The sequence below is a fragment of the Triticum dicoccoides genome, chromosome 3A (assembly GCF_002162155.2).
Source record: "Triticum dicoccoides isolate Atlit2015 ecotype Zavitan chromosome 3A, WEW_v2.0, whole genome shotgun sequence".
NCBI lineage: Eukaryota > Viridiplantae > Streptophyta > Magnoliopsida > Poales > Poaceae > Triticum > Triticum dicoccoides.
Window position 1 is genome coordinate 217,345,258 of NC_041384.1, and position 18,079 is coordinate 217,363,336.

Here is an 18,079-nt window from a genome sequence, read left to right on the forward strand (position 1 = left end):
AGAGAGTCGGTGTTATAGTATATGTGGATTGCACTAGCCCTTTCCATCAGCTCGGACTTTTGGTTGCGTTGGCTAGTGCATGAAGCTTAACACATGCTAGTTTACTTACTCCCTCCGTCCGGTAAGGCTGGTTGTAATGGGAGTATCATAGCTAGTATCATGCATGCCAACTAGGCAAATTTGATGATGTGTCATAGAATTAAATGAAGAAAGAGAGAGTTGAGTATCATATCATGATACTGTATCATAATAAATGCTAGGCTAGTATGTGTCATGCATGGCAATAAATAAAGTACTACATGATACTAATATATGATACCACACACTAGGGAGGTAGTATCATACACTAGTATCATATGCATGATACTAGTATATGATATCCCCCATTACAACCAGCCTAAGGAGTGTTCGTTTGGCTTCAAAATTTGTCCACAAAAGAGTGTACTTCTATCTTCCCAATGCACTTTAAAGTAGAAAAAGAATACTTCTCTCTCATCACACGGTATTCAAGACCAATAGCAATCTACACATGGTCTTCTTACTTTCTACATGCACTTAGCTCATTGGAGGTTGGTTAATTAAAGAGGAGAGAGATGGTGCCTTGCACTTTTCCAATGCATTTTTTAATTCACTAAAACGTGTCTATATACATCCGATTCACAAAAAAGTTAGAACATCTTATATATTTGTGAACAGAGGGAGTACTTTGTAACCTAATAACCATTCATCAGGTTGGAAGACCAAGAGGCTACCTCAGAGCAGGTGATCCTAGTGGAAATCATTCAAGCCAAGTATCGTGGGAGAACACTTCTGTTACCACACCAGCAGCACAGAGGACAAATGATGGAAGATATGGGACAATATGAGCCATGCTTAGTTTTGTGGAATTTGTCTTGTAGGTTTGCACTTTTTACTCATTTTACTTGGTCTTTATTTAATATCTTTTTCTTGTATATATGTAACTGCATCTGAAATCAGCTCTCCGAGTTTTCTTCTTTGCATCTTCCATCGAAAGAAACCAAATGTTTCAGAGCAAAAGAAGATGAGATATCTTTCATTGAAAGGAATAAAATTACATTTCTGAATGAAAAATCAATCTGAAGCCACATTTCAAACTATGTCACCGAACATTAGCAGGATGACATTTAAATGACAAACTGTGGAAATCACAAGCAAAGGAACCCATTGAACTTGTTGACTAGCGAACATGATTAACCCTGCGGCAGTTCATACGGATTTCTCCGTCAGAACCCAAGAGGGGATTTGTGTTCCCCATCTTGATTATCGAGTTCACGTAGTGTTCAAAAAACAAGGACTCATTTTCTGCATAACTTTTGACCAGGTGTGCTATTTCTGGGTCTTTTCCGGTCCACAAAACCTGATCTGAATTAAGAAGGCCTCTTCCCTCCACTATCAACTTGTAATAGCTGTTGTCGAATTTCGGAGGGCTGGCAAAGTCTAGCGGGCTGATGTTGTTATCACCTCCGGTGCGTGGGCAGACTGATGCCAGTTTGTGATAGAACCTTTTCTCCAGTGTCATGTCCGGTTTGTTATCTCTATGCTGATTGTAGAGCCGTTGTTTGAAACTAACACATCTGGCCATTCCAATGGTGTGGCTACCTGTTGGAATGCAGCAAGATGGAAGGTGTCATTGATATGAGAATATGCTGACCCGATACTTGGCCAGCGGTATCAAGTATTTTTGTGGTGTTAAATTTGAAGTTGCACTGCTGGTTTCAAGGCCTGCAACGCTGATCTAACTGGAACACCTAATATGATTATATGATCTACTTTTATGTTGTTCCAGTCATCTCTTTCCAGCAGATACATTACTTACAACTTTATGCCCTTTTGTTTATCTACTGCATGTTTTTTCTTACTGTTATCTCAAGCTTAAGTTTATGACAGGAAGCCAGTGCACAACCATGCCATTTCTAGGCTATTTGACTTCCCTAACAAACCTTTTTATTTTATGACTTTACCTCAATGTGGAGTACTTCGAACATTGGAAAGGTGATATACCTGATAGTGCTACAAGGTCCGTTTTATCCAGTCCTTGCCTTCCGAAGAATTTTACAAGACGATGCAGTGTTGCATTGGGTGGAGGCAGGTTCTTATTTGCTAGCTTCATATATGCTGTCTTTGAATCCCTCCTTCCCAGCGAGAGTTCCCAGTATGGTCCACCACTCTGTCATATCAAATATGTGTAACAACATCACAACCACACATTTAATTGAGGACATCAGTAGTTTTCAGTCTTCTATTCCTCTTAAATATGATAACATAAAGTAGTTCCTTTGAGAAATTTTCTGTTTCCCCCCACTATACATCAGTAGTTTTCAGTCTTCTGTTCCTCTTAAATACGATAACATAAAGTAGTTCCTTTGAGAAATTCTCTGTTTCCCCCCACTATACATCAGTACTTTTCAGTCTTCTATTCCTCTTAAATACGATAACGTAAAGTAGTTCCTTTGAGAAATTCTCTATTTCCCCCACTACAGAAGCAGTCTAGCAAGGTTTATATTATTTCTTTAGTAAATGAGCACATGTTTATATAACATGTAAAAAGCAGATACTTACCAATACTGTTGAACCTCTGGCAGCTAGGGCAATAGTATCAGCACAAGAGATTGTGTGTGGGCATGCTTCTTCCAGTGCAGCTTTAATCTCATCTATGACTTCAAATCCTCTAATAGAATTCTTGTTGGGAAGAGCGTTTTTCTCGCTTGCCACTGCCTTGCTGTCATCAAGCAGAACTGATGCATCGCAACCCTGAAATTTGACGAAAATGTTTTTCCTTATCTATAATAGCTGAACTAACCATGACTGGTTGTAGTAGTAGCTCAAATCACGGTGTTCCGGGTTATCAAGGAAATGCACAATTTAAACTTATGGTGAACATTGTGGTTGTAGGAATGTTGTTTACTAGTTGATGTGCATTTGAACCGTGCTTAATAGTAATAATTACCTGGACAAAGCAGTCATGGAAAAGGAGCCTGAGAAGGGACGCGGCGATGCGCGGTTCCTTGGCAATCGCCTTCTTCAAGACGGAGACTACAATCTCATCAGCTTGCGGGCATGTGGACCTGTAGAAATGTGGAGAAAGGCCTGGCTTTGGACTGTGTCCAATTGGATGGGCACCCTCATGGTTGTGAGTAGGGAAGAAGGCAAGAGAGGCTGAGAAGTAGAAAGAGGCAAGGAGGATCGCAGCAAGGCATCTCTTGGATGAATCCATGAGCTTTGAGCCTTTGATGCAATGCTGCTGTGATTTGGTTCTTGCACACTGCTTCCATTTTATAGAACTAGTACATACTAATGTGATTCAAGTTCGACCGCATGCATCGTTCCATCCACTCCACTCGTGGTAAGATTAGGAACCATGTATGTGCTTCAGGTGCACCTGATCTAGAGATAGCTTTTGTTTTAGTTCCTTGATCATTTTCCACTATCTCATGCTCTAAACCATCGCCTACTTTCTCCTATGATTGGTCTGGTTCCAAATGGAGAGCGACGGCAATTGTTTCTTTTGTACTATATGGATATGGTTTGTGCACGGGCAGCATTCATTAGAGTTTTTGCTTTGTTGGGAAGAGAAAGTGTTAACGCATCTGCTCCACCTAGTTTATCTTAATCATACCGGTTATAATGAATGCAGAATGATGGTATCAGCTGCACCTACTACTCCAAATGATCCTTGGTCGATGGGACAAGTGGAAGGAAAAGCGTATCAAGTAATTTTGAGGATCCCCTCCGCGCCTCCCCCTCCCTATCCCCTCCCTCCGCCGCCGCCTGAGGTGCTCGCCGGCCCGGCCGCACGACACCAATGAAGGTGGCGGCGGGGATCTGGTGGCTTCGCCTTCGCGGAGGGCCACGGCGTCCGGGGCGGCGGCTCCGATGGCCGGTGTCCGGCGTGGCCGGTGCGGCGGGCTGCGCCGGTAGGTGCTGGCGGACTGCCTCCCTGGCCGTGCGGTCGGCGGGGGGGTGGCGGGCGATGGAGAGGCGGCGCCCCCGCGTGGGTCGTCCTGCGCTCCTGGAGAAGCTCCGTTCCTGCTCGTGATCTGCTCCGATCTGCGCCCTGCTCCAGCCCCTGGTGGCTTCGTCGCCGTCTTGGGGGATCTGGACGGACGGATCTGGTGGTTGGGCGTGATTCCGGGGGAAACCCCTGGCCGGCGCGGCGGCCTCACCAAAGGCGACGTCTTCGGCGCCGTGGTCCTTCCTGGAGGCTTTGGTGTGGTTCTCCCCTCCCACTTCTCCCTCGAGCACAGGTGAAGACCTGCCCTCCCCTTGCATGGTCGATGGCGGCATCCGGTGCCGTGATCCTTCTTGAAGGCGTCTTCCGGGGATTGCTCGTGTGGGGTGGAGCTGCTGGTGGCGTGGTGACGGTGTGAGGTAGCCTGTTCTTATCAGTGGCGGCTGCCGTGGTCTCGGTCCAATCCCTGACCACTGCTTTGGCTATGCCCCTTTTGGCCTTCTCCATGGATCTTCGCCTTCGTCCGATGACTTGCGGTTGTGAGCCGTTTCGCTTAGCACTAATGTACTTGCCGTGGTGGAGCGGTACTTCATCTCACTCATTGATGGCGGTGAGGATCGGCGGCATGGCGCTGTGGAGGTTCGCCGCCCGATGCGCGGAGATGGACTCGCGCAGGAGGAGGTTGCCGTCTGGCGTCATGGTGACGCCGATGGCTGAGTGGCCAGATAAGGTAGAAACCTCGATATGATCTGAAGATGGACCTGCGGAAGATGGTGGCGACGACACGCGAGTGCGTCTGACCGGATTGTGCCCCAGACCCAGTATGTGGCTCGGCTGGGGATTCCGAATATGTTTCGGTTTCCGGCTTTTGATGTTAGGCTTAGGTGAGTGGTTCGGGTAGTGGCCTAGCTAGCACCCCTTCATCATTTTGGGTAGGAGTAGTGGCATGTGTTGCCAAGATGGTGGATTCAGACTTATTGTTGTAATACTTTGTAAGGTCCTCGAGAATAATCAATAATATGGCCGTATGCATCTCCCGGATGCAGAGGCCGGGGGTCATCCCTCTTTTCTAAAAAAAAAAAAAAAAAAGTAATTTTGAGGATACCCTACAAAGAAAAAAGTAATTTTGAGGAGACATTGAATTGCATGGCAATATATGCCAAAGGAGCACGTAGTAAATTGTTAATGTTATCATGTGCGTGCATGTCACCTCAGCCAGGACGAACTGAGGTTAGGTAAGGCCTGGACTTGCATTGACGTGCTGATAGGACGACATGTGGGGGGGTACTACTAGTAGAAGAAACAAGCCGTGTCTGACTGTCCGGCATTAAAGGGCGCGCCGGAAATTCTGGTTATACTGGCCGGCGTGTGCTCTGCTCTGCCTGCTTCCGACGGCGCGGCTTCTTGGGAGAGTTAAGACCAATAATTCACAAGGGTATGTAGGAGACGAAAACAAAGTTAGCTACTAGTACGAGACACTGCACCACATCTTGTGGGCTGCGTTTTTGCGCGTATTACCTGGCACGAAACCCCGACGACCCTAGCTCCGGACGGCTCCGTCGACTACTTCAACTGGCTCTCCTCGGCTCTTTTGCTCACCCCGACATCTCGGCGACGAAGACTAGCCACTATTGCAGCGCTCACGGCCTGGTCGATCTGGCATCACCGGAACGCCGCCATCTTTGACAAGATCACACAGTCTGCCCTTGCTCTTATTCAGGCAATCAAAGACGAAGCTCGCGCCAAGGCCGCGGCAGGAGTTCGAGGGATGAACACACAAACGCTTGTAACCTAAGCCCGTAGCTTGTTTGGGGCTGAGCAACCCCATTCCTTCTGCTCCACCAGGTGTCGCGGGCTCGCCATTCGTGTGTACGAGGCCACGGCATCCACCCTTGTAATTGCTTCTTTCCCTCTATCAATGCAATGATACACTGCTTAGCGTATTCGAGAAAAAAAAAACAATAGCATGGACTCACTCTAATGCAAACATCTTTTTGCTAATTTTTGAGGTTTTTTTTTTTGCTATTTGTAATTTCTCCCATGTCGAGCAATATTGATTTTTTCCTAGACCATTGGATTTGACCTATATATCGATTAAAACTGAAGAAAATTACATACTGTCAATGCTGTTCATCTTGAAGAGCTTGTGTATTGCTATTTGGACTGTTGATGGGGAGCTATAATATTGTTCTCATCGTTTATCATTTATTATCCAACAATGTTCAAAGCAAGCTTTCTTTTTTCCTAGGGAAATATTCAAAGCAAGTTTGTTACGAGGATTACGTTCCGCAGTGCTGAGTATCTTACATGCAGCTCGTAACGAAGAAAATGATATGTGTGGACCCACATTAGAAAGTGGTTACTAAATTATTTTGCCCAAATTTCTAGTATGCAACACAGAAGAACCTACTCTACAGTGATCTACAACGACTTATATTACTCCCTCTGTCTAAAACGTGTCGCAAAAGTGAACAGAGGGAGTAGCAACTTGTATGGCTTATTATGGTACTAGTATATATATTCTGAGTGCGGCGTTTCGGTGCCCAGGCTCATCTGCACCCGGGCAAAAAAATTTCAAAAGAAAAAGAAATTCTATTTTTTGTGTAGTAGATAATTTGATGCACGAGGTTCGCTCCAATTTTCAGATCATTTGAATATCTGAGTAGCTCTCACCAAAAAAGACAAATCAGGTCAGAACCGTGCATGAACAGTAAACTTTTTTACAGACCCCAAATTTGTTTTTTTTGTTGAGAGCTACTCAGATGTCGAAATGGTTTGAAAATTGGAACGAACCTCACGCATCAAATTATCTACCACACAAAAAATTTGATTTTTTTTGAATTTTTCTAGTATTTGTTTTGAAATTTTTTTGTCAGCGCAGGTGCAGATGAGTCTGGGCTCAGAAATGAATTATCGATATAATCTTAAATATTGTAAGATTTATTTTTCGAAAAGGATCAAATATTTTAAGATGATGTAAAAAAACAATTTGTCATTTCATCATTGGTACCACATACTTCTCTCTTTCTCTTACATAGCATCCCTTGCAGAAATCTAGAGTTCGTTCGTCACAAAACACCATCTGGGGCTCCCAGACTACAAGTCTACAACCACACACCTGCTTATTAAACCAGAACATGACACCAACTCCCCTCCACGTACAATTAAACATCCAAACACTCAGTGGTAGTTGTTGAGCCTCCTGCAGTTCTTCCTGATCTCCCCCTTGGACCCGGTGAGCGGCGAGATGTTGCCCATGTTCACCATTGACTGGGCAAAGTGCTGGAAGAAGAGGTGCACGTCGTCGGCGTACGCCTTCACCAGCGCCGCCGTCTCGGCGCTCTTGGTCAGCAGCACCTCGTCGGAGCTCAGGAGGCCCCTGCCGGCGAGGATGTTCTTGAAGTAGAAGTTGTCGAACTTGGTGGAGCTGACGGCGTCGAGCGGGAAGAGGTTGTTGTCGCCGCCGGAGCGGGGGCAGCCCTGCCTCAGCTGCGCTGCGAAGGACACGTCCAGCGTGCTGTCGGCGAGGCCGTTGCCCGACTGGTTGTACAGCCTCTGCCGGAAGCTGGTGCAGCGGGACAGGCCGATGGTGTGGCCGCCCGAGAGCGCGACGACGTCCACGACGTTGAGGCCCAGGCGCTTGAACTTGGTGATGATGGTAGGGAGGGTGTTGTTGGGTGCCGGGATGTCGTTGTTGGAGCCCTGGATGCTCGCGCCCAGGGAGTCCCTCCGCCCGAGCGGCACCTCCCAGTACGGGCCACCGACCTGCAGTTTGATCAGGGTCAAAGAGTCACACATGCTGGCTGGGTTGGTCGACTTGTGCGAGGAGAGGAAAGGTGGCGAACATACGAGGATGGTGGAATCGCGGGCTGCGAGGGCGAGGATGTCAGCGCAGGAGACGGTGCCGGGGCAGGCGGTCTCGAGGGCCACCTTGATCTGGTCGACGACCTCGAACCCCCTGATGGAGTTTCTGTTGGGGTTGGACCCTTTCTCGCTGACGATGTTGGTGCTGTTGTCCAGCAGCACGGACGCGTCGCAGCCCTAGAAAAAGGAAGAGAGACATATTTGTGACAAGAACATTCCACAGAGGCAGCATTATTGTACATTGGATTAATCAATCACTCTCTCTTTGGAAAGAAGAAGGGAGCAATCATGGTATCGATGATGCCACCCAGACAAAAAAACAGTGCACTACCCACATGCGCTACGTTGGTAGTAGGATATAGCTTAATCAGCGTTTAACAGTAAGCCTAAAACCCGCAGTACAGATTCTTCCATGCTGCTGAGGAATGAGGATAACTTTTCCTATACCAATAGGTGAAAATTTGGACGTTGAGCTATGTGTTCCAACAGCTAGTTTAAGTTAGCAAATAAAAGGCGCATCTTATGGTGCTCAAAGTATGGAGGTACCTTGACGAAGCAGTCATGGAAATGCAGCCTGACGAGGGAGGCGGCCATCCTGGTCTCCCTGGCCACGGCCTGCGCCACGATGGAGTGCACCATCTCCTTGGCCTTGGGGCACGAGTGGTCGTAGAACTGCGGGAACAGGCCGCCGTAACCCGGGTTGCCGACCACGGCGCCGGCGAGGAGCAACGGAGACAGGAGGCAGAGCGCAACCAGGCAAACCATGGAGGTCGCCATTGATGGATGTATGCTTTGCACTACGTTGAGAAGAGAGCTGGTAGCTAGCTGCTGCTTGTGTGCTCCTGCACTTCTCTTGTTGTGGGTGGGTGGTGAGATGAAGTGAAGATGGAGTGGGTTTTTATAGCAGGCATGGGGATGGATGGAAGCGAAGAGGAGTGGTTTGGAGCAGAGGAGCCGCCGACACGGTGAGGTGCAGCAGCCGGCAGGGTTGTTAGGCATATCGAGTAGCTAGGCACTGTTGTCAACTGCTTCAGCAATAATTCTGCCATCAAGCAACTCCCAAGTCTTCAAAACTTGCTCCCAAGCCAAGGCTTATGACTGCATGCTGCTAGTCTTATTTTTTTAGACTAGCCACAATGGAGCGTCTCCAAGATGAACCTTCCGTAAGCGTAGGTTGGATCATGCAATAGACCCCAGGGGAGTCGTGAGAGGTCTCACTTTAACTCTCCAACCATATTTAACTAGCAACGAGCAGAACGTGGCAATACAAAGGTAATTAATCAGAAATCATTGATAAGAAAGTAGGCGCGTATAGGCAAAAGTAGAGGTTTTTTGAGCTGAAAAGTAGAGGTTTTTGCTTCCAAACTAATGCTGCCACTTTTTGTTATAAGCAAATATGGTTACTTACAGGTTGGACGCGCGGTCCGCGTTATTGATTAATGCAGCTCCGTGTAGTGCATGCATGACTATGTTGGCATGGCGGGTTTTCTTATTTTTTTGCTGGGGTGATCGATCGACCATTCAACCTACACCTTGTCCGGACTCGCGTACCGAATCCGGTCGGTCAAAGTGGATGATGTACCAACTCTGGATGACACGGGACACGCACGCTTGGCCTACGTACATGTCGCCAGGAGCAGGTTAGTTCCCGGAAGGACTCGTGAATCAACTCTTCTTCAAGGAAACAACGTGCATGCCTACATGTTGTTACCTGTTACACTGTTACAGTGAGCCACCGCACCCTGGACGTGGGGCAACATTTTTGATATTTTGCAAAAGGGACCCCTAGATTTTTGCAACTGGGTCGCCGCCCTCCTATCGACATCCACTTTAAGGATGTTTCTCAATGAATTTTCCGGTGCCCGATTTGTGAGAGAGTAGGTTCTTCTTTTTCCGGTTGGAGTTGGTGTATCCGTGACGATGCTCACATCTGTTACGATTTCTTGTAAACTATATTTCTCCCTTCTATAAAAATACGGTACGTCATTGGCGTACTCTCGAGAAAAAAGAAATTTCCGGTGCCCGGATCAAACATGTGAGGGGGCTGCGGCAACGTGACCCGCTGCCCCCTCTTCTCTTTGTCATAGCCCTTACACTGTTACACACATTTCAAAAAATATACATGACGACCTTGCCTAATTTTTTCTCCTTTCCGATTCAAGTTCCACCATTCCTCGTGGGAAGAGAAATTCGGGGCAAAATTGTGAGTAATAGATAGCCAAACGGCAACAATGCCCCAAACTCCGTGAATGAAGTAGCAGCCGGCACGAAGTGCTCATTGGACTCGAATTCCATGGAGCAAAGTGCGCATACCTCTTCATGAGGTCTCCCACCGAACAAGGCAGTCAACGGTAAGGGCTTTCCGGTGGAGGTGAACAACAAGTTTTAATATTTGAAACATGGTAAAATTGTAAAACTTGTCAAAATGTATTCAAGAGTGGTATTGTTTGAAAGCCTTTGTCGCAAGGAACATAAATATGCAAGCGAAATATAAATTAGACTCCCAGTCCAAAAGATATGATGGAATTCAAACTTGTCATTTTTTATGTTCAAACAATGACATGTTAGAACCATTGTCTGTAGCATCCTGGATTAGACCAAACATCATTTTTGGAAATCTTGGGTCGGTCACTTACAAGGGGTGTGAAAGATTTTCAGCAAGAGCTCACAGGGCATCATCTAAGGCTCCCTTGCTTATTAAAAATAAATGCACAAACTCCAAATACAGTTCAACACACAAATCAAGCATCATTCTTTTAGCAACTCAGTGGAAATTGTTGAGCCTCCTGCAGTTCTTCCTGATCTCCCCTTGTGACCCAGTGAGTGGCGAGATGTTGCCCATGTTCACCATTGACTGGGCGAAGTGCTGGAAGAAGAGATGCACATCATTTGCATACGCCTTCACGAGCGCCGCCGTCTCGGCGCTCTTGGTGAGCAGGACCTCGTCCGAGCTGAGAAGGCCCCTGCCGGCAAGGATGTTCTTGAAGTAGAAGTTGTCGAACTTGGTGGAGGTGACGATGTCGAGCGGGAAGAGGTTGTCATCGCCACCAGAGCGTGGGCACCCCTGCCTCAGCTGAGCCGCGTAGGACACGTCCAGCGTGCTGTCGGCGAGGCCGTTGCCGGACTGGTTGTACAACCTCTGCCTGAAGCTGGTGCAGCGGGACAAGCCGATGGTGTGGCCACCTGAGAGGGCGACAACGTCGACGATGTTGAGGCCGAGGCGCTTGAACTTGGTGATGATGGTGGGAAGGGTGTTGTTTGGTGCTGGGATGTCATTGTTGGAGCCCTGGATGCTCGCGCCTAGAGAGTCCCTCCGCCCGAGTGGCACATCCCAGTAAGGGCCACCGACCTGCAGTTTTGTTTGGACCCCAAAGAATCAGACGCATGATTTTTTGTTGTTGTTCATTTTCACTCTATCCTTTGTTCCTTCATGTTTCTAAGCAGAATTACTAGTGTTGTTACTTACGAGGATGGTGGAGTCGCGTGCGGCGAGAGCGAGGATGTCGGCGCAGGAGACGGTGCCGGGGCAGGCGGTCTCAAGGGCGACCTTGATCTCATCGACGACCTCGAACCCCCTGATGGAGTTCTTATTGGGGTTGGACCCCTTCTCACTCACAATGTTTGTGCTGTTGTCCAGCAGGACAGAAGCGTCGCAACCCTACACTCAAAGGAAAAAAAAGATATTGTTGGAAGATGTTCTTTTAATGAGGCAAACGGCTCATTATTTTCATTGGTTAGCGAGAAGCTTTTAGAACATAAAACCGGTGTAAAGCCACCGGATGACAAGACATATATATTGTGGGAAAAATGATGGTTAAATAAGATAAAGTCCAAATATAGCAAGGAAAATTGTAGGTTAAAGCTCTTCATGTTGAGCAATGAGTTCGAACAATTAAATGCAGAAACAACTAGTAATAAATAAGATAAGATGCAAAGTAAAAACTATATAGGTACAGCACATATCGTCGTAGCTTTGTTGAAGCATGAAATGTAAAGAACACTGCTACGCATGTAAAAAGAATGAACACTGCTACAGCCTAGAGGAATTGAGTAGAGCAGATATACCTTGACAAAGCAGTCATGGAAATGCAGCCTGACGAGGGACGCCGCCATCCTGGTCTCCCTGGCCACGGCCTGCGCCACAATGGAATGCACGATCTCCTTTGCCTTGGGGCACGAGTGATCGTAGAACTGTGGAAACAAACCGCCGTAGCCCGGGTTGCCGAGGACGGCGCCGGCGAGGAGCAGCGGAGACACGAGGCAGAGCGCAACCAGGCAAACCATGGAGGTCGCCATGGATTATCAATGCAGAAAAACTACTTTGCCTTGCACTACGTTGCAAGTGATGAGATAAGAGAGCTTCTAGCTTGTATTTGCTGGCTTCTGCTTCTCTTGTTGTGGGTGGTGAGATGAGGCGGGCATGGTCCTGTTTATATAGTGGTGGCATATGGAAAGGAAAGATGTGTGGAGTGGTTCGGGACGCTGAGTGGCAGCTAAGTTGTTCAAAAATAATCGAACGTAGCTAGTCACTGGTTTCAACTGCCATGCAATAATTCCTTCACCCAAAAGGTTTCAAGATTGGTCCGCCCTAGTGTTAACGTCTTTGTTTGATTTGGGAAACCAGCATCAGCTCTACCTATTCACTACGTGCAACGAAATCTCTTGCAAACACCTCTATTTACATGACATGCGGACTACTCATAAAAAGAACAACAATATCTAATGGGAAATGCTTGCCTTCAGCCGTGCGATCCGCTTCCTCCTCTGTGTGACACGTGTTCTTTGAGTGTCTCTTTCTGCAAAAAATAAAATAAAATCTGCAACATCTTGTGTGTTGCAAAATTGCACTCCGCAACCACATCCATGTTGCAAAAAAATGAAGACGGAAAAAACTGCAAATATTTTTTGCAACATCATCTACGTTGCAAAAATTTCTTCCGCAACAACACCAATGTTACAAAAATAGTAAAGAAAATAAAACTGCAACATCACCTATGTTGCAAACTATTTTTGCAACATAAGATTTATTGCAAAGAATTCCGCAACATTTCAATAATGACGACAGTGTTAGACGCTGGATAGCTCTAACTGCGACTGAGGCGGCGGATCTTTTAAAAAGTTAAAAGATCCGCTGGCCGACGAGTAGCATGGCCCATATCTAACTGGCCACAATGGAAAAACAGAAATCCTCAAAATTAACCAATATATTTTTACGAGTATGCGAAGCTTGGGTACCATTCCATTGATAGAAAGAGTAGGAAAAAAATACATGTTAGGTTACATAACATATCAAATACACTAGCAGGCGCGATTATGATGACCCGAAAGAGGGGGTGTCCCCCTCTTTCGGGTACCATTCCATTGATAGAAAGAGTAGAAAAAAAAATACATGTTAGGTTACATAACATATCAAATACACTAGCAGGCGCGATTATGATGACCCGAAAGAGGGGGTGTATGTGTGGTGTGTTGTATGCCAATCTTTGTAGCCTGGTAATCCCTAGCGGGGCTATATGGCGACCGTCTAAAAAAGTAATTGTTGATCAAAGTCTTATCTTAGTGAATTAAAAGGTGAATTAAATTTTGGAAAAATGGGAGTAATAAAGAGGAAAAAATGTACTGTTTTTATTGTCTCAAAGGTTGAAATTTAGCGTACAATTGTTGGCTGGCCAGCCATAGATCTCTTACTTTTGTTGTTGTTGCTGTGGGAAGTAGTATCTCTCACTTTAAACCCAACCATATTTAAAGAATTTAGCCTTTCCAACACGTGCCAATATTTGAAACCAAGCTTCCAAAGTAATTAAGTAACTATAAGTAAACAAAGCGCTGGTAGCCAAAAGGAAAGGACAGTTTGCTTTCGAAGTAATCACTACTTTGGTTACACACGCAAACATGGTTACCGGTGGGACGCGGGTAATGATTAATGCAAATGCAGGACCCTGTGGGCATTGTGGGGTTTTGTTATGTTGATTTGGTGATCATGCAAACATTGCTGGGATTCAGGCATATATAATATCCTAGAATCATAACAAATCTAGGCTACGTGATGATGTACCAACTCTGTGGGACACGGCCGGGACGCGCGATGGTTCATGTCGACAGCTGCAGGTTCCCGGAAGGACTTGCTTTAGTTAATGCATTATGTTTTGTGGCACAGTTGCAAGATGTTGTGTCAATACCCGCAAGCTTTCATTCATACCAATAAAATGATCAAAGAAAAAACTAAAGAAGAACAGCTCAATCATCTCGATTTATTAAGCAACTAGTCACCTTATATATTCGCTTCATCTACTTTCTCGACTATCCTCAACGAGAGTTAAGAAAAGGAAAATGGCACCCACGCTCCTGCGACTCGCCGCTCCGGCGCCCGCAGCCACTGCCACCGCCGTCCCCCGCCCGCTGCCCCCCGCTTCTCCGTCCGCTGGTGGCTCGGGTGATTCGCTGCTGCTGCCACCGGGGTTCGATTCGCCCCCGCCGCGCCTAGGTTGGGCTGGATCCGGTCCGGATCTAGGTTTGCCTGCTCGGCCAGCCGCGCCTGCCGCCTCTGTGTCCTTCGTGCCTGAGACGCCGTCTGCGTTTTGGTGCCAGGCCGCTGATGCGGTGCGGGGTGCGGCCCAGCTGGCGGCCTCCCGCCGCGCGGTGGCTGAGGCATTCACTCCGTCCGCGAACCCGGGTTGGTGCCTTCAAGTCTCTCGCTGCCCCGTGCTGATGTTGGGCGGCGCCCCCCCTCTCCACCGGGTCGCCTGACCGCGGAGTGGCAGGTGGTGAGGCCTTCGTTTTGGTGGCGCTCCTCACCGGCCATCCCTCCCCTGCATTCAAGGCGCCCGACGCTTCGGTCGCAAGATGCGTTCAATCGCCAGCGACCTCCGTCGCGTGCATTCAAGAGAAGGGGTGAATTACTCTGCTTCAACTGCCAGGGCACCGGCCACTTCGCCTGGGAGTGCAGAGACCCGCTGTGCTGCAATTACTGCGACCGGCAGGGCCACTTTGCTCGCGGGTGCTCGCTCCGGCTCCAGCAGCAGCCAATTCGTCATAATCCCCTTGTCCGCTCCCCCCTGTCGGCCCCTGCGCCCGTCGTCCCCCCCGCTTCCAGCTTCTGCGCCCACCAATCTGGCCGCCGTCCTCCCGCCAGCCCCCCCGCCGCTCCCGGCCAACCGCGGCGCCATGCCACGCCTGGGTGACGCGGCCTCTCGTCCGAGCGAGGGGCACATGGTGCTCCTCTCCACCCTGACAATGGAGCTGCAGGCGGCCCTTCTCGCCTCCAACGCGGCCCTGATCTGGCTGGGGGGGGGGGACTGTTGGGGAACGTTGCAGAAAACAAAAATTTTCCTACGTCTTCACCAAGATCCATCTATGAGTTCATCTAGCAATGAGTAATCGGATGCATCTACATACCTTTGTAGATCGCGAGCGGAAGCGTTCAAAGAACGGGGATGAGGGAGTCGTACTCGTCGTGAACCAATTCACTGGAGATCCTAGCGCCGAACGGACGGCACCTCCGCGTTCAACACACGTACGGTCAGCGTGACGTCTCCTCCTTCTTGATCCAGTAAGGGGGAAGGAGAGGTTGATGAAGATCCAGCAGCACGACGGCATGGTGGTGGATACATCAGTCACCGCAGCAGGGCTTCGCTGAGCTTCTGCGAGAGGGAGAGGTGTAGCAGGGGAGAGGGAGGCGCCAAGGCTTGAGGTATGGCTGCCCTCCCTCCCCCATTTATATAGACCCCCTAGGGGGGTGCACCGGCCCTAGGAGATGGGATCTCCTAGGAGGGGCGGCGGCCAAGGGGGTGGAGTACCCCCCAAGGCAAGTGGAGGCGCCCCCTCCCCTAGGGTTCCCAACCCTAGGCGCATGGGGGCCCCAAGGGGGGTGCGCACCAGCCCACTAAGGGCTAGTTCCCCTCCCCACTTCAGCCCTTGGGGCCCTCTGGGATGGGTGGCCCCACCCGGTGGACCCCCGGGACCCATCCGGTGGTCCCGGTACAATACCGGTGACCCCAAAACTTTCCCGATGGCCGAAATAACACTTCCTATATATAATTCTTCACCTCCGGACCATTCCAGAACTTCTCGTGACGTCCAGGATCTCATCCGGGACTCCGAACAACTTTCGGATTACTGCATACTCATATTTAAACAACCCTAGCATCACCGAACCTTAAGTGTGTAGACCCTACGGGTTCGGGAGACAAGTAGACATGACCGAGACGACTCTCTGGTCAATAACCAACAGCGGGATCTGGATACCCATGTTGGCTCCCACATGCTCCTTGATGATCTCATCGGATGAACCACGATGCCGAGGACCTAATTAATCCCGTACTCAATTCCCTTTGTCAATCGGTACGTTACTTGCCCGAGACTCGATCGTCAGTATCCCAATACCTCGTTCAGTCTCGTTACCGGCAAGTCACTTTACTCGTACCGTAATGCATGATCCCGTGATCAACCACTTGATCACATTGAGCTCATTATGATGATGCATTACCGAGTGGGCCCAGAGATACCTCTCCACCATACGGAGTGACAAATCCCAGTCTCGATTCGTGCCAACCCAACAGACACTTTCGGAGATACATGTAATGTACCTTTATAGTCACCCAGTTACGTTGTGACGTTTGGCACACCCAAGGCACTCCTACGGCATCCAGGAGTTGCACAATCTCATGGTCTAAGGAAATGATACTTGACATCCAGAAAAGCTACAGCAAACGAACTACACGATCTTTGTGCTATGCTTAGGTTTGGGTCTTGTCCATCACATCATTCTCCTAATGATGTGATCCCGTTATCAATGACATCCCCATGTCCATAGCCAGGAAACCATGACTATTTGTTGATCATTGAGCTAGTCAACTAGAGGCTCACTAGGGACACATTGTGGTCTATGTATTCACACATGTATTATGATTTCCGGATAATACAATTATAGCATGAATAATAGACAATTATCATGAACAAGGAAATATAATAATCATTTTATTATTGCCTCTAGGGCATATTTCCAACAGTCTCCCACTTGCACTAGAGTCAATCATCTAGTTACATTGTGATGAATCAAACACCCATGGAATTCTGCTGTTGATCATGTTTTGCTCTAGGGAGAGGTTTAGTCAACGGATCTGCTACATTCATGTCCATATGTACTTTACAAATCTCTATGTCTCCATTTTGAACACTTTCACGAATGGAGTTGAAGCGACGCTTGATATACCTGGTCTTCCTGTGAAACCCGGGCTCCTTGGCAAGGGAAATTGCTCCAGTGTTGTCACAGAAGAGAGTCATCGGGCCCGACGCATTGGGTATGACTCCTAGGTCGGTAATGTACTCCTTCACCCAGACTGCTTCCTGTGCTGCCTCCGAGGCTGCCATGTACTCCGCTTCACATGTAGATCGCGCCACAACGCTTTGCTTGCAACTGCACCAGCTTACTGCCCCACCATTCAAAATATACACGTATTCGGTTTGTGACTTAGAGTCATCCAGATCTGTGTCGAAGCTAGCATCGACGTAACCCTTTACGACGAGCTCTTCGTCACCTCCATAAACGAGAAACATTTCCTTAGTCCTTTTCAGGTACTTCAGGATATTCTTGACCGTTGTCCAGTGTTCCTTGCCGGGATTACTTTGGTACCTACCTACCAAACTTACGGCAAGGTTTACATCAGGTATGGTACACAACATGGCATACATAATAGACCCTATGGCTGAGGCATAGGGGATGACACTCATCTCTTCTATATCTTCTGCTGTGGTCGGACATTGAGCTAAGCTCAATTTCACACCTTGCAACACAGGCAAGAACCCCTTCTTAGACTGATCCATATTGAACTTCTTCAATATCTTATCAAGGTATGTGCTTTATGGAAGACCTATGAGGCGTCTTGATCTATCTCTATAGATCTTGATGCCTAATATATAAGCAGCTTCTCCAAGGTCCTTCATTGAAAAACTCTTATTCAAGTAGGCCTTAATGCTGTCCAAAAGCTCTATATCATTTCCCATCAAAAGTATGTCATCTACATATAATATGAGAAATGCTATAGAGCTCCCACTCACTTTCTTGTAAACGCAGGCTTCTCCATAAGTCTGCATAAACCCAAACGCTTTGATCATCTCATCAAAGCGAATGTTCCAACTCCGAGATGCTTGCACCAGCCCATAAATCGAGCGTTAGAGCTTGCACACCTTGTCAGCATTCTTAGGATCGACAAAACCTTCCGGCTGCATCATATACAATTCTTCCTT

General features: G+C 47.9%; 4 protein-coding genes across 11 annotated transcripts in view; 1 reads left to right on the forward strand and 3 right to left on the reverse strand.

Moving 5' to 3' along the window:
* The window catches only part of LOC119267906, a 33,548-nt gene extending 30,467 nt beyond the window's left edge, over positions 1–3,081 (forward strand). For 3 of the 6 annotated variants that reach the window (XM_037549357.1, XM_037549359.1, XM_037549360.1), the window contains exons 18-19: positions 732–899; positions 1,343–1,801. In XM_037549357.1, coding sequence (XP_037405254.1) covers positions 732–866 — 135 coding nt within the window. In that variant the 3' untranslated portion in view covers positions 867–899; positions 1,343–1,801. Of the gene's footprint in view, positions 1–731; positions 900–1,342; positions 1,802–2,981 lie in introns of those variants that run through there. The other 3 variants (XM_037549362.1, XM_037549361.1, XM_037549358.1) reach the window with 3 other exon arrangements.
* Positions 1,051–3,562, reverse strand: LOC119267909 (peroxidase 9-like). The gene is made up of 4 exons (XM_037549367.1): positions 2,969–3,562; positions 2,581–2,772; positions 2,023–2,188; positions 1,051–1,620 (listed from the first exon to the last, which is right to left on the reverse strand). Exons 1-4 carry the CDS (start codon positions 3,233–3,235, stop codon positions 1,199–1,201), a joined length of 1,047 nt encoding a protein of 348 aa, XP_037405264.1. The 5' UTR covers positions 3,236–3,562; the 3' UTR covers positions 1,051–1,198.
* A 3,380-nt stretch (positions 3,563–6,942) lies between these two features.
* On the reverse strand, positions 6,943–8,715 carry LOC119267908 (peroxidase 72-like). Of its 3 annotated transcripts, none has more exons than XM_037549364.1 (3): positions 8,381–8,715; positions 7,141–8,011; positions 6,943–7,088 (listed from the first exon to the last, which is right to left on the reverse strand). In XM_037549364.1, the coding sequence occupies exons 1-2, from the start codon at positions 8,609–8,611 to the stop codon at positions 7,151–7,153; spliced, it is 1,092 nt and encodes a 363-aa protein (XP_037405261.1). In that variant the 5' UTR covers positions 8,612–8,715; the 3' UTR covers positions 6,943–7,088; positions 7,141–7,150. The 3 variants fall into 3 exon arrangements, with proteins under 3 accessions (XP_037405261.1, XP_037405262.1, XP_037405260.1); XM_037549365.1 differs by having other exon boundaries at positions 6,943–7,735; positions 7,820–8,011; positions 8,381–8,714; XM_037549363.1 differs by having other exon boundaries at positions 6,943–8,011.
* A 1,711-nt stretch (positions 8,716–10,426) lies between these two features.
* On the reverse strand, positions 10,427–12,222 carry LOC119267910 (peroxidase 72-like). The gene is made up of 3 exons (XM_037549368.1): positions 11,900–12,222; positions 11,301–11,492; positions 10,427–11,183 (listed from the first exon to the last, which is right to left on the reverse strand). Exons 1-3 carry the CDS (start codon positions 12,128–12,130, stop codon positions 10,599–10,601), a joined length of 1,008 nt encoding a protein of 335 aa, XP_037405265.1. The 5' UTR covers positions 12,131–12,222; the 3' UTR covers positions 10,427–10,598.
* Between the last annotated feature and the right edge of the window lie 5,857 nt (positions 12,223–18,079).